The sequence below is a fragment of the Leptosomus discolor genome, chromosome 4 (genome assembly GCF_034619465.1).
Source record: "Leptosomus discolor isolate bLepDis1 chromosome 4, bLepDis1.hap2, whole genome shotgun sequence".
Lineage (NCBI taxonomy): Eukaryota > Metazoa > Chordata > Aves > Leptosomiformes > Leptosomidae > Leptosomus > Leptosomus discolor.
In genome coordinates, this window is record NC_141394.1 from 45,976,089 (window position 1) to 46,002,689 (window position 26,601).

General features: G+C 40.8%; 1 protein-coding gene across 1 annotated transcript in view; it reads left to right on the plus strand.

Moving 5' to 3' along the window:
- Window positions 1–618: 618 nt before the first annotated feature.
- The window catches only part of GATB (glutamyl-tRNA amidotransferase subunit B), a 43,067-nt gene continuing 17,084 nt past the window's right edge, over window positions 619–26,601 (plus strand). The window contains exons 1-8 of the mRNA XM_086464320.1: window positions 619–761; window positions 2,803–2,953; window positions 16,249–16,362; window positions 19,448–19,646; window positions 20,679–20,801; window positions 24,105–24,218; window positions 25,476–25,560; window positions 25,925–25,969. Coding sequence (XP_086320446.1) covers window positions 619–761; window positions 2,803–2,953; window positions 16,249–16,362; window positions 19,448–19,646; window positions 20,679–20,801; window positions 24,105–24,218; window positions 25,476–25,560; window positions 25,925–25,969 — 974 coding nt within the window. The remainder of the gene's footprint in view (window positions 762–2,802; window positions 2,954–16,248; window positions 16,363–19,447; window positions 19,647–20,678; window positions 20,802–24,104; window positions 24,219–25,475; window positions 25,561–25,924; window positions 25,970–26,601) is intronic.

Consider the following 26,601-nt stretch of genomic DNA (forward strand, 5'->3'; position numbering starts at 1 on the left):
GGTAGAGGACCTGCAGACCCAAGCACCAAGGCCTCTTGAGACCCCCTCAAATTGTAGCGCAGCGGCTTTCCACACCAACACTATCGTATTTCTGGGTGCCTGGGGGAACACCTCTCCGGGAGGAGGTAAGCAAAAGAGCTGTGTGTGAGGGCGACTTACACCTGCCTGGTAACCAGGGCGCCATTACACCGAGCCACGGCGGCCGGGGAGGCCCTCCCACGGCAAAGGTGAGGGACAGAAGCCCCGCGTTCACCACAAGCTGAGTGCAGCCAACCTTCACCCAGCCCCCGGTGAAGGGGGGGAGGCGTGCGCGTGCAGCCGGTCCCCACCTCTGCCCTGAGGAGCAGGAGAACCTTTCACGGACTCGACACCCCGCCGCCACCACCTCCCACGCCAAGTCCGCCCGCCCGCCTCAGGCTGAGCGCAGGGACCCACCCCGTCTCTCCCGCCAAGCGGCGGGCTGCGCGGGAAGGGCGGAGCCAAGGGGAGGGGCCTGCTGGGAGTTGTAGTCCGCCCCCCCCCCCTCTGCCGCCGCGCTGCTCTGGCTAGCCATCCCGCGCGCCGGACTACATTTCCCAGGGGGCGTTGCGGCAGCCTCTCAGAGGGCAGCAAGGCAAAATGGCGGTGGTGGCGCGAGTGTGCGGCGGGGTCTGGCGCCCGGTGTGGTGGCGCGGTGCCGGGGGTCCCGCCCTCGCCCTCCGGGAGCAGCGGGGTGTCTCCTGTAACGCGAGAGGCGGGGTGGTGTCGGCGGGGAAGAGCGGGTACGGTGCCGGGACGGCGCGGGGTGAGGGGCAGGTGGAGGTGGTTCTCCGCTGGGGCATCCCGCCCTCAGGGCGTAGCCGCAGGGTGGGGGCCCGGCCCGCTTTCGGGCCGCCAGGCTTGGGCACGGCGGAGACGGTTGCGGGAGCTGGGCGGAGGCGTGGTGACAGCAACAGGGCCTGCTTTAAATACCGTCTTCTGAGCGGTGCAAGGCATCTACAGCTTTCTGATGGCTGGCAGCACCTTCTCAACACGCGTTTATCTCGCACCCCTCTCAAAACCCACCAAAACAGTATTTGTCTTGGCAGTAGGGCTGTGTCCCTTTGACGAGGTTTGTTGTGAAGAAATTGTAAATGCGAGACACAATGCAAGCAAATCGGAAAGTGTTAATACTCACAGATTTGGATTATAAACAGCAAGGGCTGCACCAATTTTCATAAGTATTTTTTGAAGTGTTATTCTGGTCCAAAGGAACCTGTCTCTTGCCGTGGAGAATTGTGAAACTGTCAGTGTGCCTGGAACAATTCCTGCTGCAATGGAAAGTTACAGCCTCTACAAGCTTTCATGTTCTCTGGTGAGATTCAGGTTTCTCTCTGCACAGCTGATCACCTAAGTGAAGTTGTGCAGACAGGGGCAGAGCTATGCCGCTGGTTCTTTAGGGACACAAACATAAATTTTGAACAAACAAGGCAAGAACTCCAGGTTTCTCATCGCTGTTCTTAGTAGGACTGGGGGACTGACTGATGCACGTATCTTTTTACCAGACTGTAAGGGAACACACTGATTAAGCAAAGCGTGATGTATTTTTTAACGCCATGTTGCAGTGGGGATGAATCTCTGAAGAATGCAGGAAAGATTGAAATACATTGGCCTTCAAAATAAATAAAAAAAACCCCCAGTTTTCTAAACCTTGAGGTATATTTCTGAATCGTTGAAAATACCGAAGAAAATACTATGTTTCAGTAAAATAAAATGTGTTAGCTCCTTTAAACATCCAAACCTTAATCCTTTATGCTAATATTCCTAAGGCAGCGATATAAGTGGCATCTGCGTCACTAGTTTAGTATTTGTAGGGATGTCCTCAACTGTCGGAGGGCAGACAGAGAACTAAAATCTTGGCAATGTGTTATGTTCACCTTTGGAGGGAACACTGTACATGATGTATGTGTTTGATGTTTTTCAATAGCTTGCTTATCTCCTATAGCTATCTGGGTCCTTGTGGTGCTGAAGTACTCTGCTGTAGAAATGTGATTTCGTCACTGAAGTATTATTTGTGCCATTTCGTTTGTACAAAGCCAGATAATTACTTACAGAAACTGTCAAGCAATTCATGCTGTAAAGGTGACCTTTTTCTCTTGTCCATATAAAGGTTATGGATGTGAGAATTGCAATTACTTTTTAGATGATATGGAGAAGCTTTATTCTGTGGAGTATGTTCAGAGAGCGGTAGCTCTCTAGTTGAAATGATGATTTCTCTATTACCAGATTACTAGTATTTATGCTAATATGCTACTAACACTGCTCTGGAGAGCCACCTTTCCCAGCATGCAAGTGACTAGCTGACAAAGAATACATAATTTATTATGCCACCTGTCAGTTGGAGATTATCAAACTACGTGAAAAGTAATTGATATTTATGATGATTTTGTGATTTTCATGAGTTACCAAATTAGGGTTCATCCAGCATGCAAGTTTGCCTCATTAATTTATCTAAGATTTCTCATGTAAGGAAAAGTTAAAAGTTTCGGACCATTACTTCTCTTTTTTACGGCATTCTCTTCTGTGTATAATGAACACACTTTGCCATACAGTCCCCTCTGTATGTATTGTGAATTAGTCTCAGTTCTCCAGTATTGCAGCACAGCTTTTGCCGTTACAATGTAGATGTATTTACAATATCATTTACCATTTTTTCACAGTTACAGTTTATTGTTTGTTAAAAGAAGAAATGAAAAGTTCTTGATTGTTGTATTTTTAAATGTTTATGGGGTTTAATGTCATCTGTGTTTAAATTTTGTTTCCCTTCTCATTTTTCCTTTTCAGTCTTGCTGCGTGGGTACCGGTTGTGGGTCTGGAAATTCACGCACAGATCAGTTCCAATTCAAAACTTTTCTCTGGTTCCCAAGTCCAGTTTGCAGCACCTCCTAACTCTTTGGTGTCTTTCTTTGATGCTTCTTTACCGGGAACTCTACCAGTAAGTTATGCTTCAACTTAATTTATGTCAGAATTAGTGTCAGACAACTTTGAGTATGTTTCTAGTATTTTGTTCTTCCCAAGATTTGACTATAGAACTATTTTTACCTATTTTTCCGTTTTCTGGTTGATGACATGAGATGCCTAGTACTGTTTCTTTTCAGTTTACTCACTCCCTAGTTATTACTACAGATCCTTGATATCCTCTGCAAGGGAAAAAAATAAGGAGTGTCTCTTCAACATACTGAATGAATTGCAGTATTTCTCTGAGGCCGGAGAGGGTGTATTTGGTTAGTATGCCACACAGGAAATTCCTTAAATAGGAGAGATACTGAAAATCCTATGAGAGAAGAGCATCTTGGATTTCTGAGTAGCCATTTGATGTTACTTTGCCGTATGTTTGTTTATGTAGCTGTCATTTGCCATTTGGAATGTCTCATTATAGAGGTAATTTGCTTCCTAAGTAGAAAGTCTCTGATTTAGGGAAGTGTCAACCATTTCTATTTCCAGAGCAAAACAATTATTAAAAAAAAAAAGAAAAAAGAAAAAAAGGTAATTTCTGTGAGACATTGTGGACTAATAAGTCAGAATAACTAGCTAGCACTTAGCAATGAGATTTATTAGTGACACTGTAATAAGTTTTTGAAGTCACAGCTTAATTATAACTTTGTAATGGCTATGAGAGTACTGCTGTAGAATTCTCTGGGAATCTTAAAAAGTTTAATATAAAAACAATAATTAAAAAAGTATAACATAAGCTCTTACTATACCGTGAAAATAAATATTAAATAGACTTAGCTTTGTTTCATGCAGTAAACATGCAGAGACTATAATGGGATCAAATTATTTAATGCAGAAGTGTTTCACTGAGTATATTTATTAGAGTAGCAGTTTGAATTCCAGTTGCAGTTATATTTTTTTGATATATTGGAAGCTTTTTATCACCATAATACAGCCTTAAATAATATTCTGAAATTGAGAATTAAATAATGGCTGGATTTCTAGGTCTTGATATATGCTATGTGATCCTTAAAAAGATAAATGAGTTGGTATATTCATTCTGTATTTGCAAAGGTATTGAAACTTAAGGAAGTGAAGTTCAAATGGTGATAAAATTTGAACTTGACTCTGGTCTCAGTGGCAATTCGGGGCTGAATTTCAGATCTAACTATATGGAAATTTTGAAAACTTTCCAGAGAGAATGAGAATCTTACACAATCGTTTGGTTTTAGAAGAATCTAGTTACATTTAAACATGGAAAATTACTTCCTTTCATTTGGGGGCAGGGCTAGGTTAGGGAGTTAATAGTCACAGAATTTAAAAGGATTCAAGATTTTGGTTTTAGACCTTTTACTTAACATTCTGTTAATGCACAGAAATCCTTGTAAATTGTCTAATGCTTATCTTCAGTCAACTAGAAAAACTGTTCTTGAATGAACAAAAATTAGTATTTGTGAAGAGTTTCATTTTCTTGTATGTTACTATTTATCCAGGAGGGTTTTTTTTTTTTTTTTTGCTTTTTCCTCTGTTAAAGTGCTTTACAAATAAAGCTTGCTATGACCTTTGTGAGTAAACCCCAATACGTGTGGGCTTTGCAGAGGATATAACTGCACCTGAGAAGCAAAAAGCAGGATGGTTAGATTAAAAGTAGTGATGCTCTGTTACCTTCTACTAGCTGCCCTTATCTATACAAAGAGAAGAAAGATATTTCTCACTGTAGTACTGGTGAAAATAGAGTTGAAAGTGAATGTTACAAAATACATGTTCTTGCATGTTAGAATGTGATACAAAATCTAGTCAGTAGTCATAGCTTTATTTTCCTGTTGTAGTTGCTGCACAGGAATTAATGTTAGAGGTCAATGTTTGTTCTGGAATCAAACAGTTGGGCTTTTTTTCTTGAAATAACTATGTGCATTTGTATATGGCAATAGTATCTGAAGTAGAATTGGGTTTTGGTGGAATTTGAAAGACAGAAGGTAGTTTTTGAAAATTTCTGAGTATTTGGAAAAAAAAAACCCCGATGTTTTAACAAATGTTAACAATATTGTCTAATAAGTCTCTTTAGAAGGTAAATATTTGGCCTTTTGACCCTTGTTTTGTTGAGAAACAAAAAAATAGGAGCAAAGTTTTGATACAGTAGTTGTAGTTCTGCTGTCTGTAGCAAAGAGTAACTGCTGTTATAAACTGAGAACTATAGGGGCAGTTTTCAAGGCCACAGGGATTTAAATTTACTGTAGGACCATGAGATGGTTGTGGTAGACAACCATGCTAGTATTTGCTGCTTCACAACCGGAAAGAATGGTGCTAAAGGGAGCTTTTCAGGTTGCTATACATTTCTGGGTCACTAGTGAGTGAGTGTGGGCATGAGCCTTCGCTGTGCTCTGCACAGGAGAGGGGAAACTAGAAGAATGTATTTAGCCCTCCTCCATCTTTCCTCTTTATATTTTCTTCATGTACTGTAATACAGCTTATTTTATGCTTCTGCTGCAAGCAGGTCCTAGGACAACCATCACCATGTTAGTGTCATGGCCGTTTCACTATGCTGCTCTCTTAATGTGCCTCTGCGAGACAGCTACAGGCAAGAACAGCTATGCAGGTGCACTCTTGTTTGTCATGAGACAGAAAAAATGATATAGCAAAGCTTGGATTACTACAAAAGTAGACTTAGAAGTAGTGAGACTGGATGGTGCATCCCATGCTACTCTGCACACTTCTTGTGCCCTGTGTACCACCAGACCAGATAGCATCTTACTCAAATTACTGTAAGGATCTCCTTTCTTTGGGACTACATATGGCTACATACATTACATTTCAGGTAACAAAATGCACAAAGGCCTGGGGTTTTTTACCTGGTGAATGGACTTGGCAATGATTTTAGCTTGGTGTCTTTAGACGACCTGTTACAAAGAAAAGTTTATGCTACACATGGTGGTATACAGTGCGTCATACCTGCAGGTTGATCCAAAATTCTTCTGAGGATCCATAAAGGTGGATGAGCTTCCAGTCTGATTTATCCTTTTAGAAAATTCTGAGAATCTTTGTAAAGATTTATAAAGATAAGACTGGGATCACAGAAGGAGAGTCCATGATTATCTATTCTCATGATTGAGATGGCTGACTAAAGGTTAATTATACCTAAGCCACAGAAATAAGATGGTAGATTTAGTAGCTAAAGGCTGAAACCTTTTTGTCTGTGCCTACAGTCTTTCTTGCTAATCACACAAAAAGATGCACATTTTACAATTGTCTCCTGCATGACTAAAGTGAAAGCCTGATCCTGTTTCTTTGTAGACAAGTATACTAAGAAATAATCTAGGATTTACATAACCACGGTTTAAATTAGTAAGATTTGAATGAATGTTAGCCCTAGAGTCTTAAGTATTTTGAAATTTTTGACACCTTCTCGTGCATTTGAATTTCATTCTCATCACACTGTGAACAGCATCTGTTTTCTATTTTTGAGATAGGGTTTTTCAAAACACTAGGTAATGATCAAGCTCACTTTATAATGAAGAAAAGGTAAATACCTTCTGACCTCAAGAAACAGAGTAAGAACTGTGTTGAACACTGCTGTAGAGTATCACGTGAGATGCATGATTTTATCTGAATATACAATTTTTTCGTGTTCCAGTGGACATCATTGAGGGCTTGACAGCTCACTTATTGCTGCTGTCCTGTACTGAGATTTTTCATATCCTCTTATTTTAAACTGCTTTAGCTTTCCCTCTGTAAATAGTGTTAGAAGGAAGCATTTGGGTCCTACTGTATCTTCTCTCACCTGTATAATGACAGTCGGGCAACTAGATACACCTTTTCATGGAAGAAAGCAGGGCTAGAACAGCTATTAGCCCTTGTTCCTTCTGGTATTGCACTACTGGCAACTTAAACTCCAAACTCTGACTTCTCCAAAGCTGAGGAATGTCACTGCAACACTGTGTAGTGGCTGAGAGCACCTGTATCATGCTGTTGCCTTCCCTGCCCTGCAGTGCTGTGCTGTTGAGATGGCTGGCCAGGGACATGACAGGGTTAATACGCAGTCTGGAGATGCTGAGTGTGCTTTAGTTGACCCTGTATCCATCCTTGACAGTAGCAGATACCCAGTGTTTTTCCAGATGTCTTGAGTGATAGATTATCAGACTTTATGATGAATTTTAGATGTTATTAATATACAGAATTTACCTGATGCATTTGCTTTCAAAGGCACTGAAAGGTTTGTATGAGATTTTGGTGCATCTGTCTGTCAGCTATACATATTGGAACAGAAACAGCATTTGAGACCAGAATTTATACTTTACAGCTTGAAACTAGATTTTTTGATACCCTGTGCCTGTTAAATCTGGTGATTGCAACAGCTGCTTTACCAACTTGTGATTTCAGTTTTGTTTTGACATTCCTGCTGGCATGCATATGAATTTACTCCCTTCTTGTTCTACTTCCCTTTGAAAAAAAACTTGCTTCTTCGCTTGACTTTTGATAACTATATTTTTAATTGCATGCACCTTTCTTGGGGAACTGATCTTTGTATACATGTTGGTTTAGCTTCCATTATATAACTTTTCTTCTTTTCGTTGAAACCACATGATACCTAGGTGGTTGTATCCATGAGCTCTACTCTAAAAATAAATTAGTGGCAGTGCCTGAAGGAGAAAGTGAGTTCATGCTTGTTTTAAACCATTTACTTATATCTAGGTTCACTTTAACCACTTGTTACTTCTTTCAGTAAAACTGTACTTGTGCTTGAGGGGAAAAAGGAGGTATTTTCTTAGAAACTGATGGCACTTCTCTGTTGCAGTCCTTTCTTTCCTGATAATATTTGGATTTCCAACATACATTGTATCCACAGTGGTTAACAGTCTTATGTTGCTCACAGAGTCCCAGCTTTCTGGACTTACAGTCCCAGTAAGCCTCTAAAAAGAAAATCCCACATAATTTAGAAAAAAACTCGGGGTGTGAAATAGGCTTTCAAACCATTGCTCCCTGAGAATGTCTTTGCAGTTCATAGACCCTAAAATTTCTGAGTGCGTGATGGATTGAAGCCTGCCTACGTAATTTCGAGCTGTAGTTTAGTTCTATTGCTGTTGTACTGGTCAGGAGAGGTCTTTGAAAGATGAGTGAGGCCTGCTTCAGGCGACTTTCAGGGCTGGGTTATGGTGGGGGTTGTTCTGCATTCTATTTCTTTCTCTTTTGTAGGATCATTCACAGCCTCGGGGTTACCTGTGGAACTAATCTCCTTCACTGGGGTCTGAGAAGTGTTATACTTCCTCAGTTACTGCAGTTGCTTAGCTCAACTTTATTTCATATTTAACTGTTAACTGCCATTTTTCTGGAGACGCCTCTGCTTTTGTGCTTTGAAGTAAGGATTTGATGACATTTGTTGGTCTTCTCTCAAGCTTTGAAGGAGTGCCCTGTAAGGTTTTCTCTTGCTTTTTGCTATGTCTCATTTATTTGTGAGAAGTTCTGACACTCATTCTGGGTGTTTTAATCTTTTTGTCAAGGCTAACAATTCCTGTAGGGCTTTGTCTCCTTAGCACCTCAGTAACTGTGCTACCTATTGAGCTCTCTTTCTTTGTGTGTTCTTGTTGGCTTTCTTGTTCATCCTTAACAGGTCCCTCTGGCTGATGTAAACTTGTCCCTTAGAACTGCATTGAGTTGATAAAACATCTTGCTATCACCTATTTCAGTAGATCCTGCAGTGCATCAGTGATGTTATCTATGTATCTTCTCTTATCTCCTTTTGTGTTGTTTTTTTATTGCTTTACCTTTTGCTTTGTATGGATATTTTTCTACTTCTTAGTGGGGAGCAGCAGTTTGCAGTATCTTGATTCCTTTCTTTCACACAGTTCTGTTACTGCAGTTATTGTGCCATCTCTGACACTTTTGGACAGCATGACCATTATATGGTGACCATAGATCGGTATCCCCTCTTTCTGGATTCAGTCTGAAATTGCTGCTGAAATACACAATAGCTTTTTGCCGTAGTTTTGCTTAGTGGGCTGAGAATTTCTTTATTTTAAGTTTGAACCCTTTGGGGGCAAATTTCCATTACTTCTGTTACCAATCACCATGCATGCTCTGGCATCCTTAAGTGTTTGACTTCATTTTCTCTCGGTATGTAGACAAACAGTCTGGTTCCAGGTGACTCTCTTTGAGGAAATCCAAGGTAGTGTATTGTATGTATATGTATGAAAGCACTGCTCTGTTAAGCAAAAGTTTCTGTAACAGTCAGGGTTCTACCAATTTGTTAGCGTTTTACCTTTGCAAACTGACAACTTGCTGCTTTGTTCTTCTTCTTAACAATTTTTTCTTTGAAGAGTGTTTTCATTGAAACGTATTTAGGAGACGTTGTCCAACAGTAATGATAGATAATTGTAGGCTGGGTCTTTGTTCTCTTCATGGTTAGCTGTCTTGGGTGTAATGTTGCGTAACTGTCAGGATTATGTATTTTGCTGGAAACTTCTCTTGGTGCAGTTAGGCTGTAAAATTAGTGCTGGGGTAAAATTAATTTCTTTGTGTTCTCTCTGATTATCAGCCACTTTGTCACCTTAAATATATCATGACTATGTATTTGATTTCGAGAGCTTCTGCAAGTAGTGTTTATTAGTTACATGTGCAGATTTTGCCACTGCAACTATTGTTTTCTGTACAGAAACACTAGTTTTGCAATTTCACTGCCAAGTTCAGCCAAATTAGCCTCAAAATATTTTAGGATTGTAGAGGTTTTTGTGAATATATTAGCAAGCACATGAAAAGGGAATTAGCAATTGAGTCTCCTCTCTCTTCTCCCCGCTGTTCTCAGTTTTATTTGTTTGGGCTGCTGCTGTTTATACATTTGTGAGACTTTATACTCAATTTGGGATGTTTGGTGAAATGAGGAGAAGGTGGGGGAGTCATGGAGGAGAGAGCGTTGAGGTGACTGCTTAGGTAAAACAAACTAGGGCAATTATTTATGGGAAATTAGTCTTCATTGGCCCTGCTGTTCCAGATCAGCTTTGTTAAAAGCAAATAATTTTATTTTGCTTTTTTAATAGCTTTTTGCAAGATTTATTGCATTGTGTCACCTATTGTTTTCCTGACTTAGTGTGTGCTTGTCTCTGTGTGACAGACTACTTCTGATTTACTCCCGATTTGTATGTTTTGTTCTCTTAAGAGATCTGGGTCAGCCTGGAGGGAAAGATAGCTATGTCTTTGGGTAGCAAATGAGCATGTTTCAGGAGATGGCAAATAGAGGAAAAAGGGATGAGGGAGTCAGAGCAAAGGGCTGGGCATTTTTAGTGTGTGTTTAGAGGGGGCCCTCAGACACACAAAGATTGCAAGAAGGAGCAGAGGGCAGATAGCCAAGGCTTAGAAATGACAGAAAATGACAATCAATGTGTATCAAGGGTCAGAACTGGTTACAACTTGGAAAAGCACAGAGCTGGCCCTCACCAAGCCTACAAGCAAAGGATCATCTGCAAGGATAAACAGGTCAGGGGTTGGTTTATAAACCCTATTCTGTCCTAAGTGCTCTGAATTTTCTGTATTTGACAAGTTAAACAATCTAGGTTATATTGAAGAAGGCAGACGTGATTCACAGAATGTTAGGGGTTGGAAGGGACCTCGAAAGATCATCTCGTCCAGCCATTTAAAAGCATTTTTTAGCCTTTTTTGTGGAGCTCAGGGTAGGAGAAAAGGTCTGAGAAGGTCCACCTCAAAGCTCTGGTTGACTCTGAATTTGATCACATTCTGTAACTTAGGTTTTAGTCATTTCTCAGTCCCCTGCCTCCAGAGGCAGTGAAGTGTTTTTATTGGATCTTCTTGTATTAACTTGTCCTGGATCAGATACATTAGCAATGGTTTAAATTTGAACTGGTGTAAGAGAGGGAGCATCCTTGTGACAAGTCAAAAAAAGCCATGTGGCAGATGCAGACAGCTGTGCTGTCAACAGGGAGGGCATGGGTGTTAGAAAGATACTGGACCTCTTGATGGGAGCACCATGGAAACTTAGGGATATCACGAACCATTGTATGACCATTTTATCACCATTATGTTGTTCTGTCTTTCCTGTGGGTTCTCTTGCTTGGAATCAGGTTGGTGTGGTAGAAGTTTATTTGGTTTTAGCCGCTGATTATGGGATCTGAGACATGAAGATCACCAGTTTGGGGCCATGCCACTGGACTGGCTGCTTCCCGACCACCCCAGAAAATAGATTTGTTCCATTGAGACCATTGAGCCCTTTGCCCACACAGTGGTCTGAATGGATTTTTCCTTCTGTGTTTTTTTGCGCAACCCCTGTCTCAAAGGGCTGGGAAACCCAGGAGTCAATCAATATTAAAAGAGCTCTATATCTGGTGATACCTTCCTATTTTTCTTATTCCCAGGGGCCAGCATTTCTCCCTACTGCTACTGAATTTTTTGGTTATCACTGGCACTGGAAGATGCTTCCTCCAATTCTGAGCCTTGTGATAGGAGCTCTCAGACTAGCTCTTCGGCTATGAGAGAGTGTGCCCTCTTAGTCTTGGAGTACATGTGTTTGGGAGCTGGGTACTTCTTAAAATATCAGACTTGCCTTGTTTTAAGATATGACTTGAGTGAGTGTGTGCTGCATCACCGCAAGCCAACTTTGCCACCGGACAAGGTTAGGAGTAATAATATGTTTTGTATAGCAGCATGTGTGTTCGGTACCGGACTGCAGAACAATAAAGTTATGAAATATATTAAGGCATATTTAATGCCCCCTCCCACCCTTCCTTTTCTTCCTTTGCTGCTTCAGCTTCTCAGTTGCCATTTTGTTCACTTTTCTTAAACTGGAATCTATTAATCTAAGATCTTAATTTAAAATGTCTTATACTTCCTCCCCTACTCTCTTGCCACTTCCCTTAGAGATAAAAACATGATGCTTATATTGGGGCAGGAAATATGCTGTGAAGTAGATGCTGGGCTGAAATGCAGGAGACCTAAACTGAAACTAGCCTTCTTTTTAGATTTCTCCTGCAGTTAGAGACCTCGATTTTTTTGGAACGTGTGGGCACTTTGCGGACCAAAAAATGACAAGACTTAGGTTGGCTTGTGTTTTAAATTTTTTACTGTATGCTTAGAGGGATGGGGTCTAATTCTAGACTTACTGAAATAAATGGGTCATTTGGGAAATGGTTAGCTCTTCATTTATTGTAATATACATTCTATACATGCATAGCTACGAGACAGTTACGCCCTTCTGTGTGTGTGGGAGGATGCCAAGGAAGAATGCTGCATTGAAGTACTCATCTGCAGTGTCAGACTAAACAGTCGCAATTGCATTTAGACTAGGTAGATACACGAGTAGTTTATTCTGAAGCTTATCATTGCACTTCAAAGAACCATATACTGGAGCAAGTTGGTACTTTTAACACAGCAAGAATAGTAAGACTGAATATATCCATTAGTGGAAGCAAATAAAAATCAGAGTGATATGAAATGGGAGTACTGGGAAATATGATTAGATATATCTGTTGAGGTTTCTAAAGATTACTGCCTGGTCTACAGAGAGCTGGCTAAGTACATTGCACTACTTCCTTCTTCCAGCTGTTATTTTGAATGAAAATGAGCTAAAATTAAATGTTTCTTAGATAAGCAGTCCTGTAGTTAATCTGATTAATTCTGATTTCTTCATGATTATAAGTAGGAATGAAGGTCTTAAGATAGCCGATTAATATGAAATCTACTTTATTAAATGTGTGACCTAGAAATAAAAATTTTTTAAATTTTCTGGGGAATAATTTTGATTTTACTGGTTTTAGTATCAGGAATATTTTGTTCCGTAACTTGGGCTTCCTGGGTGCCACTGTTGTGTTACTTCTTTTCTTTTAAAGGAGAGCAATCTAGATGTTTCTTCTTCCCCCCCCCCCCCCTTACTCTATATAATACTCATTAGGAAAACAAGCTGCATACCTACTCTCTTTAAAATGTGAAAATGATAATTTACTAAATATAGAAACATATATTTTCCCCTAAAAGGGGGCCAGCTTTCTTTAATGTATTGATGTAAGGAGTAAACCCGCTGTTAAAGAGAAAACTGTATAAAAATTGCTTTTGGTGGGAATTTATGTCGTTGAAGGTCTCGTGTATGGTTTTGTATAGCTGCTGAATAATCTTGTATTCAAAACCAAGGTCTTGACTGAACTGACCTTACAAATAAAGATCATAAATTTTTAAAAGGAGTCTTTCCACTTGTGAACTAGATATAAAGAATAGACAAGTATCAGCAAAAGAGAGATCTTGGTTGGATTGTTCTTTCATTCCTTTAGCACATAGTTACCATGATGCTCTAGCCGGATAGCATAGCTACAAGGGAAATGATGCTGGTGGTGTGATGCCATTGTTAAGGTTTTTCATGGGTTTCCAATACAAACAATTTACATTTCCTTTTGTGATAGCCCTCTAGGATTTTCTTTAAATACCTGGGAGAGATGCTTCCATTTTGGAAGACCAGAAATCTTTAAGAGGGCTTTATAGGCTCTTGTGTTTTGTCCATAGTTATTGCAGGAGCTACATAGCTTGCTTTCAAGGCCAGCACTTTGCTAACATACCAGACTGGCAGCTTGTCAGTTCAAGCCAGTAATTTAAATCTTTGGTGCTAGTAAAAGCTGTCAACTTAATAACGGCTTACTGCATAAACAAGTTTGGGGGACTTACTCTAGGTCATTAGTATGGGAAGTTTCACATACTGAATTGATGTTTATCACTGCAGATTATTTGAAAAAGCTAGGCTTGTTTGAAGGAAAAGTAGTAGTTTGCTTAAACAGCTCTGCTTTATGCACACAGCCTTGATCATTGGAATGGGTGGTAGCAGTCACTTCAGGAATGGAGCAGTAGTAAACAGATAAGTTTTGGGTTTTGAGGAAGTAGAGGGTCATCTGATTTTATTTTTTTTTTGTTAGTCAGACAGGGCAGAGGACGCAGATAGGTGTGGTTGGCATCTCAGTATGCCATAGTGGGAAAGACCAGCTTTGCGATGCCTTCTGTCACCACAAAGGCCAATAAAGAAGTAGCACGGGAAGTGGTACTAGTGAGTGACTAGCAGTGCGTATACAGCAATTTGGCTAGTATGACCCAGTACACTGGGGACACATACAGATTACAGTAATCTAAATGCTTAGTAATACTGCATAGAAAATAATCAATACTTCACATTTTTATGCCAGTTTTTCCCCAGACCCACCAGCAGTAGTGCAAAAGCTTCTCACTGGTGTAAGTGGTATATATGCAGGAATTATTTCCTTCACCTCAAAACAGTGCTACCTCTTAGGGTGATGAGTAAGACCCACTCTACCTTGTTTGAAGCGAGAAATTGAAGAGCAAGTGGTCAAAGGTGGTAGTTGTAGTGTAATCACTAGCTAAACTCCACCTGTGTTTGAAGAATGTGCTGTGAGGCTCTAACTGTGATTCAGGAGTTGGGTTTTGTCTTGTTCTGCCATTACAATCAGTCATGACCCCTACACCATCAGGAAATGTAGCAAGACACCAGTTCACTACTTTGATGCAGTGGTGTTTTGAGTCTACCCAGTCCTTATGGAGCCTTAATGGTTTCTGGTGACCAGTTGTCATGGCACAGTCCTCCCTGATTTGTAAAGCTGAACAGGATCATGCCATAAGGCTTTAGTAGGAGGAACAATTTGACAAGCACTGTTAAGCTTCCCTAAACGTTAAAAGAAGTATCTGTACTGTCTGGAAGCATTTTTGATTCTTGAAAACAGGAGCATCTACTATATAATGAATGGAAGCTATGATAATAGAATAGATTCATTGATAGTTACCAATTTTTCTTTAGATTACTGTCAGGACTAATTGCGTTCATTTTGCTGTGGATCAGTATTTCAAAGAGAAATTGTTCTTCCTTTTTTCTCATTTAAAATTTGCTTTATGTATCTTTTAATTTTTTTAATAAATAAAATATGCCCAAACAGATGATGTGTTCTAGTTAGCCATATATAGCTACACTAAAGATCTGAAAGTTCCCATGTTAAATGTCTTAAATATTTAATTTCTTGTCTGTATAAGCAATTTTAAAGTTTCTGATACATGAAGTTTCTTATATTTTCTCTTATTATTTTGATTTTTGAAATATTAGACAAGCAAAGAGATTCCTTTTCCAGCTGAAGACATGGGATGATGGGAAATGTACAGCTGCTTAATCTGTTTTCAGAAATCAGGCTGGAGAACATAAAAAATAAATACTGTCAGAAACATTGAAGAAAACATTATTTAAGCCTTTTATGTTCTGGTCAATGCAGATGAAGTCATGTAGATTCTTTTACATAACATACGCCTTTAATGGTCCTGCTGGAAATTGACTTCTTGGCAGCTGTACAGTGCAGAGCAAGATGGATAAAGTTCTGTTCCTGTTTCAAAATATTGTAAGTGTGAGCAAGTCAGAGTTGTGCTAAGACAAATTCAGTCTTTTTTTCTTTTCGGTTGAATCTATTTGATGTTAGTTAAAGCAACTGTTAAATTAATGAGAGCACATTTGGAAAAAAGCCCATAAGTTTGAAACATTGCTTGTTAGTACTTTCTGGAGTGGAATTTTCTTTCTCCTCTGGATCCTGACCCTGCTGAGGTGATAGTAGCATGTAGTGCTGAGAGTGATGGGTCCATGGTGAGAAACCACATGTAACTCCTTTATTTCTTCATGACGGCCTTGCTGGGTCTTCAGATTGCATGGCATTCTGCAAGAACCTTAATCCTAGGGGTTACCTGAGTACTGGAAATGCATGTATACTTGTAGCCGTGGGACCAGCTGATGTCTCTTTGGTTCTGTTTTAGCAAAGCATGTAAGTGTGCTTAATTTCGTCCTGGTTAAGCACAGCATTGGAATCTGTATGTAGATACTCGTGAATTCACTGTGGTTATGTGGTTACAGATGTTCTGAAGTGTTTTACTGAAATGGCATTGCAGTCCCTAATGCAAGGCCCCTGTATTTCTAGTTCCCAGTATGAGTTGACAGCTGGTTACAAGTCAATTATCATTTGCTATGATTTGTCTCTTGCACCCATGAAGATTCAAAAGTACTGGAGTGCTTGCAAAAGTAGCAAGCCAGAACAGTGCACGCCTCCTTATGTGGCATGACAAAACAACTGAATGTCTTGTTCTTCAACTTAAAGCTGTGCAGATTTGTAGCTACCACAACTGTAATGGTGAATAAGAACTACCCACACAAGGAAAGAGATCTAATGGTGGCTGAAGGCAAGCAAAACTGAATATAGGCTCCATATAAGGCAGTGTGTGGGAGACGTTTTTTACATACCGAGTGTCTGAGCAAAACCATGTGTCATGTTTCCTTAGGTTCTCAACAGGAGATGTGTAGAAGCAGCAGTGATGACAGGCCTGGCACTCAATTGCAGCATAAACAAGAAGTCCTTGTTTGACAGGAAACACTATTTCTATGCAGATCTGCCTGTAAGTATGCAGTATGGCTGGTCCCTTTACGGCTCTAGGAAAGGACGAGTCTGGAGTACGGATGGCAGTAGGGGATGAGTGAAGAGATGCTTTTTCAGTTTTCAGTGTTCTGCTCACCCCAACAGGATGCTGCACTGTGCCCTGATGAATAGACAGCTGTACCCTGGTGCTCACTGATTGAATATGATTACTCTGATTGCTGACTCCTTGCTTAGCTGCACGATTCCAGTAGCTTAATGTAATTGAATTGGGAGCTGGAGCTTCTTTGCCCTTTAAGTTCTCCATTCCTGGTGTTTAGTACTAATTGCCTGTTAGGGTAAAAGCAGGCTGATAATAGTCCTTCATTTGAAGTGAATGTACAACAAACACAGGTTCCAGTGGTATAAACATAATAGTGTCTTTTTTGTGTGTGCTTAGGGACCTAAAAATATTTAATTTCCCTTTAAAACTTTCTCAGTCAGTAGTTCCAATAAATTTAAAAAAAACCCTGAGAAACTGAGTCTGTGCAGTATGGTTTGTTGGTAGCTTTCATATTTGGTAGAAGGTATCACTGGAAGTCAAAGGCATTTTGCCACACTTGGTATGGGTGTAGAAATATTGAAATCATTCAAGATTCTCACTTCTGTCATTGCAACAGGATTCAGCAGTGTTTGAGCCTTTTTTTCTATTTTAATGAAATTAAACCTTTTTCATTTTAAGCGTTTTTTTCCTGTTAGATTATTTGTACTGAATGTTCAGTTCAACACTAACCTGTCAAAGGGAGGACATGAGTTTTACTTCCTCTGGGCTTGGGGTGAAGGTCTGATGACTGCATTAAAAGAAAAAAATCTGCTTCTATTTTATCTGGGGAAGATCAGGCATGTTAGCTTATCCTCTCTTTAGGTGGGGTGTCCTGGACACCCAGAGGAGCAGAGTGGGAGATTTCTTGGGTCCCAAATGAGTATGTAGAGGTGCTGTATTGTTAACCAAACTACTTTCTTTCCCACTGATTTGTTCAGGCATTGGAAATGTTTTGAAGTTACACAAAACATACACAAATACAATTGCTTCCCACCTTAGAAAGAGAATTATGTTATAGTTGTCCACTGGAGACCTGGGTCTCAGAAGAGATTTCTGTTCTGTTTTCTTCTAGGCTAGGGACTTGTGGTTCTTCTGCGAAGCTGATGTAATTACTGATTTGGTTTCTGGGGATAATTTTGCTAGTGTTTGTGAGCCATTAAGATGCCCTTTTGTTGGGTGCTCTGTAGTGAGCTACTGGGAATGTGAAACACAAACTTACCAGTTTGAATTGCCAAAACTTTTTTTTTAGGTTGTAAAACTATCTTAAAGCCTGTTTCCAGACCTGAAGCAGAAGAAAGTGAAATAGCAGGAAGGAAACATGACTTTCAGAATTCCTTTACACATCATAAAGAAATGCCAAAAACATCACAGACTTGTTTGCAAGCCACCTTTGGTGCTTCTGCTGTCAAACTGGAAGCAATCTCTCATGTTCTTGTGATGTCTGCTGCTATCAGTCTACTGCATAGAAGATAGAATGACGATAAAGAGTGTTGTCATAGGACAGAAACCGCATCCATGTGTTTAGAGAAGTGTGAGGTGGAAGAAGGTGTGTAAAGCACCAAGTAGGCTGCTGTTGTCTGCAGACAGGATCCTCTGGGCAGATAAGCATGGAAATTTGGTTAAGGGGATGCTGACACATTTTATGAGCTTGAAACACGTAATTCTGGCTTTCTACTGGCTGACTTCTGCAGTTTAAACACTGGCAATAAACTGCCTGACCTGCATTTCATAGTGAAACAGTCTAGTCAGGAACCCTGTAATAAGATGCAGAGTTTAGGCTAATGAGCTGTATAGAAGAGATAAAATAAATCCAGCTCTTAGGGTCATTTGACAATAGGATTATTGTTACTCCTGAAAATTGGGCTTTGGATGGGAAATGGGATCCCTGTTATTTATTGTCACTCACTATTTCATGCTTTAAAAAAATCATTTTTATGAGAAGTTTTAGGAGATGGGAAGAGCTGTGTGATTAGCATAGGCTGCATAGAGTCAGTTATTTTATTTTTTCTTACAGTGATTATGGCTAGAAGGTCATGCACTTTATTGCATATATAAATTGAGCTGTTCATAGGGCCAGACCATTGTGCTCCATTCCAATGCACTGTCACCATCTCTACATTTTAGAGTAAGCTCATCCTCCCTGCAAAATATGCAGATGCTCCTCCCAATTCATTAACATCTGGCAGGCTTCTGTTTTTGATTCTCACCACTGGGGCCATGAGCAGGCTAGGGAAGGAGGAAGAGATGGGGACCCTACCTCAACAGAGTAATTGATTCACTTATGTATTTTTACGTCGTTGCAGTCACTCCAATACTTTGTCACTGCCAGCCCCTTTTCTGGCTAGCAGTTTCCCCTTGGAGTGGAGTCCCAGGCATGAGGTGGCATTTATCAGCTGTGTGCCTTATATGGGGTTGCAGTGTCTATCTTTTAGATTGCTACATTAATGAGATTGAGCTTTCTCATTTTCTTGATTTCCACCCCCACCTTCCCCCTCCCTCTCCTCCCCTCTAATGACTAAAGTTCTGAACAGGCAGAGAGGGATATTCAGCCTGATGGGAGGATGAGTGATAGTCGCAGCTTGGGAATGGAGGTATGGTAACTGGCTTCAGACAAGATTTAACATGATCATGGGACCACAGGCATGGAAGAACCTCTTCTAGTACATTTCCTGCCCCAAGGCAGGATCAGTGAAATTTATGTCATCCTTGGCAAGTGGTTGTGCAGTTGATTATTGATTATTTCTGTGTTAGTATGCCTGTATTAAGGAGTGCTCTTACGTTTTCCAGACCTCCAGCTTCTCACAATTATGTGGAATTCAAGCTACCTTCTAGTTTGCTTCCTTTCCAGCTAAGCAAAATAACTTCTGAATTTACATGTGCATGTGTTCTGTCCTTTTATATAGGTCACTGTGGAAGATGTTGCATTTTTAGTTTTGTTCTTAGTCTATAATATTTGCACTTGGCATGCTGCTGCTTTCTGAAAAGTGAATGTTTTATTTGAGTATAAAGCTAATTTTGTTCACAGGCTGGCTATCAAATCACTCAACAAAGAGTTCCTATTGCGGTAAACGGAAGTCTGTCATACAGTCTCTGCGTAGACAACAAGATGAGCCAGATGGTGACCAAAACTGTGAGGATTAAACAAATTCAGTTGGAGCAAGACAGTGGAAAGAGTCTCCATGATGACACAAGGAGCCAGACTCTTGTTGACTTGAATAGGGCAGGTAAGCTTGGATTATTTTCCTGGTTTTCTCCTCCTTTCGGTGTAAGATGAGTCTTTAAAGATGGTGGTGACAGGGAACAGGTGAAAAAAGGAAACAGCCTGATGTGTCTCTCTTTGGAAATAAAAATTCATCAAAATGGCTATTACATTTGAAGCAGGGGGATACTGGAATTTTTTGATGGCCAGTGGACCTTTCCCATTGCTGTAGGTTGATGGCAATTGGCAATAGCATGTTAGAAATCTGTTGGCTCCAGTTTGCTCAAAATCACGTGTCGGTCACATACAGCCACTCAGCTATTTAAGCTCTTGCCACTGTATATGCATTGTTGTTAAAAAAAAAGATAAATCATAGACATGGTGAATCAGGTTGTGGATGGGAGAAGCAGCTGTTGGAATTTGTCAGTGCATGAGTCAGACATTTCGTTTAATTATCAGCTTTGAAATAATGGAGATTTTTCTCTTTAAACAATGAAATTGTGAATGAAGTGAATAAAATTAGCACACAACATGGGCAGCAACCTGGATGGCCTAGCCGAACTGGGACACAGTGCTCCTGTGTCCATTGAAGTTAAGGGCTGTGCCTGCTCATGGTCTTTGAAAGCTGGGTTCTGAAGCTAATAACTAGATTACATCTGCTTACACTTCTGTCTGTTCCAAAATTAGTGTAAGATAAATAAATTTGAATCTAGAATCAGATTGGCTTTAAATGGGAGTTTTCATAGAGAAAGGCAGAAGAGGAATGTGTCCTTCTGATCTTTGTCATCAAAGGGTGGAGGATTGTCTGTGGTTTGTCTGTTCCTTTAAAAAAAATAAGAGGAAAAGTTTTTATAGCAATCTGCAGCTAGGCCCATAGTGACAGTTACTAAATAATACATGGGGGTTTATTTGGGTTTGTTTTTTTTGTTGTTGTTTTTTGTTTGTTTGTTTGTTTTTCAAAAAAAGCCCAAGTCTTTCATGTGTTTAGCCAGTTGCACTCTTAATATGCCAAGATCAAAAGCTGTTGTTGAAAATCTCCTGTCTCTTCCCCTGATAGGAGTTGGCCTTATGGAGGTTGTCATGGAGCCTGATATGAGCTGTGGGGAAGAAGCAGCTGCAGCAGTCAGAGAGCTTCAGCTCATTCTTCAAACACTTGGGAGCAGCCAGGCAGTCATGGCAGGTACAAAAGGGGGAAGGGCACGTTCCCTCATCACCAGTAATTCTCTGTATTTGCAGGAGTTTTGCAACTTCTGGTTATTTTGTTCTGTGGTTGCCTGTAATGCATAGCCTTTTCTAGCTGTTGTTTTTACAATCCTCAGAGCCTGTCCTAATGCCTGCTGTGCTTCAGGTGTCCTTATAGGCTTGCCTTTGTCTGCAGAGCTTTGCAGTGCGAGATTTTACATTGCCTCACACAGTAAATTTACGGGATAAACCTAGGCAGGAAGGAGTGTCCCCAGGGTTTTTGTGGCGTTTCTCCCTGCCTGTCCTCATCTTGCTTACCACAGCACTGCGGCACAGATCTGTAGTGAGGATTAGTTATAGAATATGGAAGTTAAGGGACAAAGTAGCAGGAGCATGGGTCATCTTGTAAGTTCTGTGTCACATTTCAGCTAGTCATAAAATGGGTGTAGGCAGTAGACTTGTGCTGGTGTCATGGGTGAGATGGAGTAAACGACAGCACATAGCAGACATAGGTGCTGGAATTAATTTAAGAATCAATGAGACTGTGTTTTTTGCCCTACTTGATCATTTCACACGCTTGCTCTGTCTCTCCCTCCCCTCCAGCATTATATTCACTAGGTCTGAATTTCTCTTCCCACTAGGGAGATCACTGCTGGCCTGGGGAGGTGGGCCAGCAAATTGTGTTGGTTTGTGCTGTGCAGGAGGCTTGCAGGTACCGGTCTCAGGTGTTAGAGGCCGAGGTCCCTAGGCATCCCTTGGCATTTGTCTCCATGCATCTCTGATCCTCCCCCACCTCCAGGATCTCCCTAGCCAAGATCACTACTGTCTTTCTGAGACCACTTACTCTTTTAGGGAACCCCTGCTTTTGGAACCAGCTCTCTTTCTGGAACCTTAAGGCCCCCATTTTCGCAACAGGTGATGTGCAGAAGCACAGTGTGTGATCAGCCTTCTAACTTGTGATCCTCTCTCATGTCTTTCTATTAATTGGAGGATTGAGGTCAGGCCATTATTGCTCAGTCCTAGTGTTATCAAAATTTACAACCAGCCCATGGTTACAGCTAGCAAATAGCAGGCTTCTGCTTGAGAGTTCAAAAGTACAGTTGGGCATTCATCTCCTCCACACTTCTACCCAATATTCAGCTGCCTGTTAGTGTTCACAATGTAAGCTGTATTTTTGCCTGTGACAGTTGGCCTCACTGTTCTGGCAACAAATTCAGTCCATAGTGTAAGTAGATGTATCTCCTAGAAAACTGAGTCAGAGTGGTCCATGTATCACCCAATAAATGGGATCCAATCAATGTGGGCTAACGATACAAATCTGATTTAATGTTGGGGGAAATAATAATTGCTAGACATGAAATATGTCTCTGAATCTTTTCTCACACTAGCATTATAAAATCAAGTGGGGCACAGTTGTTAATACAAATCAGCCAGTTGGCATACCTCTTCAGAGGCCTTTGTAGACGTACATGTGTACCATTGTTTATCACTACCAAATTTGGCCCTAAGATTGCCATTGGAATTGCATTATGGTATCTTTTATTGCAGTGAGATTTCTGACTTTAGAGAATTCCAATGTTGGGAATATTTTTCCTCTAGTATAATTGATTTTAAAAGTATTTGGATTTTTTTTTTTCCAGGGTGATGTTTTTATAGGCTTTCTACTGTGGGTTTCCCTCCTCATAATTACTTTCTTTCAAATAAGAGCTCTACGTTCTCATATTTTACCTTCGTTCTACTTGTGTGTTCAGTGAAGACAAGTGCCTGGTTTTATCAGGTGTTGTTTCATTAACAACAAACAGATGAAAAGATGAATTCATTGCAAAGTGAAAGGAAAAGAAGCTGGGATTAAAGTGGGCTTAAAGGAAAAAAGCTTTTTTTAAGAACATTTGGGGCCTGGCTCTCCTTTCACTTATGCCTGACTAACTTCATTGTCCTGTCACATTGACACCTACACCCAAGTAGAAGCAGGTCAGGTCTCCAAATGAAGCAAGGGCAGGTCGACTATTCCTCTTTTGGAACAGGTACTCATTTCACCCCAAAGAGGGGGCACATGCAAAACAACTTCTCTTGAAAGAGATGTTGGGTCATTCCAGCACTTTGTCCTTTGTTTGCATGTCTGGCAAGACTCTGTGAAGACAGAGGAAAGTAGCGCGCTATCGTCCAGCCTGCTCTTACAAAGTGTGCTGAGGCCTCTAGTCAGTTTACATCTATTGACCAAAATGGGTTCTGAAGCTGTAGAGGTCTTCACAGGTTTAACTCTGAGCTACTTTGCACTCTCTTTAATAATGCTACTGTATCTAAACAGTGTTTGTTTCTTTTTATCTCTATTAGAAATTAAAATAAACCAAACAAACAAAAACAACAACAACAAAAAAAAAACCAAACAACAAACCACCAAACCCAAAGAGGAAGGCTACAGATGTTCACTGTGCAATATGGGAAAAATTATGTTTCCTTTTAGTGTAACCTCTCCTGTTTGTTTATTCCCACCAGTTGAATAACTGTGGCAAGCCTTTTCTTCTCAGAAGGGGATGTCTTTAGAAGGAAAAAACTTAGAAAGATTATGAGTTACTTGTGGTTGGGTCATTAAAGATCTTGAAGGACATGGTTCCGTTTTGGACTGGAAGTGCAGGATGCTTTTGTATAAAACTTTGTATTCAGTTTCAGGTTTTGGCAGCCAGAGAAATTTGGCCAGGGCGGGCGGTGGAGATGGCAGTTTCTTGAAGGAGAGGAAGAAAATTACAAAAAAAAATCCACTACTTCTCACATTTTGTCCTTGAGCTGTAAATTTCCAAGAACACCTTAGTAAATCTGTTCAACATAACTGTAAGTTCTTGTGTTCTATGCTAGGGTAGTATATATCCATCAAACTGTAATTCCAAAAGGTATTTTTTGCGCTGTTTTTAGAGGAATAGAAGCTCACGATCCACCACTTCAAATGGCTTGTCTAATTCTGCCCTTTATTTAGGAGCTGTGAATCAGAAGCTTTTTTCACAACGTGGCTTAGAGAATCTGTGCTGCACTGCACCATGCAGTTTTCTCTGAGAAGAATTATGAGCAGTAATTTTTTTTTTTAAAAAAAAGTAGTATTCTCAGAAAACTTTGAATGATTGGAGGCAGAGTCTTGAGATGGAATCACAAACAGAACACTGTGATGAGGTAGTTGTTACTGCTTTCTGAACATATGGAAGTCTGCTGCTAATGCTCTGCACGTAACATGCAGTTTATTAGTGCATGACAAGGTTTTTACTCTAGTTTACGGGGCAGGCTATTCTGTTGATGAAGTTTTCTTTTTCAGAGGGTCAGCTGAGAGTGGATGCCAATATTTCTGTGCATCACCCTGGAGAGCCTTACGGAGTGAGGACTGAAGTGAAGAATATCAATAGCATACGATTCCTGGCAAAGGCAGTAGGTAAATGATGGTTGCTTCATTACGGGAGCATTGTAGATATTTTATGTAGTCTGTCCTCGCCTATTTCTAAGGGTGGTAAAGCACTGGAACAGTTTGCTCAGAGAGGTGGTAGAGGCCCCCTCCCTGGAGACATTCAAGATCAGGCTTGATGGGGCTCTGGGCAACCTGATCTAGCTAAAGATGTCCCTGCTTACTGCAGGGGGGTTGGACTTGATGATCTTTGGGGATCCCTTCCAGCCCAATGCATTCTATGGTTCTATGACATGAAATATATCAGGCTCCTGAGTGTAGTAATTGGCCTTAAATGTCCTGAGTAGCTTCGTCTGGATGTCCCATCCATGCACCTTGCCCATGGGTCCAGAAGACCCATTTAAGCTCAGGCTGGGGCCTTCAGACTTTGCCCGGGCTACATCACAGGTCTGCCAGTTTTCAGTCCTGTCTCCTGATGGACCTCGGACCTGTTCTGTAGTCTTGTTCCCAGGCCTGTCTCTGGACTTGCCTCCTGCTGCTTCTGGATCAACCCTGGACCCAACTCGTCCCTGCACCTTGACTGAGTCTTTCAGTGGACCCTGCTAATAGCACATGCCCCCCTGCCCGGGCTGTTCAGGCCCATGGGAGTGCACCAGGCAATAAGGGCACTCTTGTGCTGGGGTGACCCTCGGCTCCTGGCTTGTCCTCCCTTATGGAGCAGCCTCGCTCTTGCTGCTCCCTGACAGAATAAATTTTTGTGCAGGGTACCATGGGGATAGCGGCCATGTTAGTCTGCAGTGTTCTTGCAGAGGTAACCCTCTGCCTGCAAGAAGAATAAAGCAGATGATCCCATGCCATACTGAAATATGTTAACAGTAGTTGTGGCCTCTAATGTAGATGATTGCTTTCCACTGAGTACGGTAGGTGGTGTGTATGAAGTTATACAGCTTGGGTGTGAGCAACAAAGGGTGATCATTACATCTCCAAAAGAAAACGCACCTGGTTGATAAGAAGGTCCCTAGGAACTTATGGCTTGGCTGCAGTGCCTGGGAGAAAATATTTTCTGTTTAAAGGCAATGAAAGATGAGGAAAACACACAAAGAAAGAAATAGTGCTGGAGAGAGAGTGACTGATAAGTCTACCTGTAACTACTGCTGTTTGTTTCATTAGGGTTAAAACAACAAACTATTCCATTATTGCATAGCAGTGAAGAATGAAATAGTGGAGTGTACAGGAGCTAATGGTGCAGTATAACAAGCTTATTCTTTTTTCTTTTGTTTCTGTCAGACTATGAAATACAGAGGCAAATTGAAGAACTTGAAAATGGAGGAACAATTCTGAATGAAACAAGAGCCTTTGATTCCAAGCTTGGGTGAGTTTTTATTTTGGAGGAACACCAGGAATAGCAGTTTTAGAGTGCCAGGGATACTTAGTGACGTGATCAGGAGAGGTAAGATCGTATTGCTCAGCTTCTAAAGCTAGTGTTCACAAGCATAGACCCCTCACATGTAGCGATTTATTCTTAAAGTCACGGCTTTTTCACAACAGATTGTGCACTGCGTCAAGCAGTGACTATGTGAAAATGACTGCCCTCTTACATATGCACATGCTTTGAAGCAGCCTTAAGAAGCTCTCCTGATCCTCATGAAGCCAAGTTTTTGTTTTGTATTTTTGCCATAAAACTAATTCTGTGGTGTACCACTTACCACATCTTGCTTGGTTTGTTTTTATTTCAGGTGCACTATACCAATGAGAGACAAAGAAGGAAAACAGGATTATCGGTATTTATTTATTTATTTTAAATAATGTTAACATTTCAAGAACTGAGAATTTATTTAATTTCTTAAGTGTAGTCAGTATAATGAGCGTATAAAGTTAATCATCATAATGAGTATGTATTGGAAGTTTACCTTCCACTGGAAGGGGTAGACACCTATCAAAATCAGTGCTAGTCTGAGCAGTTCAGATCTAGAACTGTGTCTTATCTCTGCTAAAACCCACAGACCTTTCCTAAAAACTAAGCTGGAGTTCCTTTGCTCAAAGTGGGTAGTGAAAGGTTTACTTTGTGGCCAGTACTAGTGTGTTCTTAATGCCTGACATAAACCATAAGAATATTCAGTTAAGCGTTGTTCCCGCTTTAAGTAAATACCGAGGGAAATGTTACTCAGATAGCAGGCCCTGCCTCTCCATGCTTCAGTTCTGTGATCGTAGATTACCACTCTTGGAAGAAGGGGCAGGAAACTCAAGAAGAGTATAGGGAGCTTGTTAGCTCATGCAGAGGGAAAATTAGAGAGGCAAAAGCCCAACTAGATCACAGCCACTGTTTGAAAATCCTGGCTACTATTGAAAGGTGTCAGCATTCCTAGGCAGGTTTCTACCTTAAGATCTCTGCAGACCTAGTGAAGATGTTACC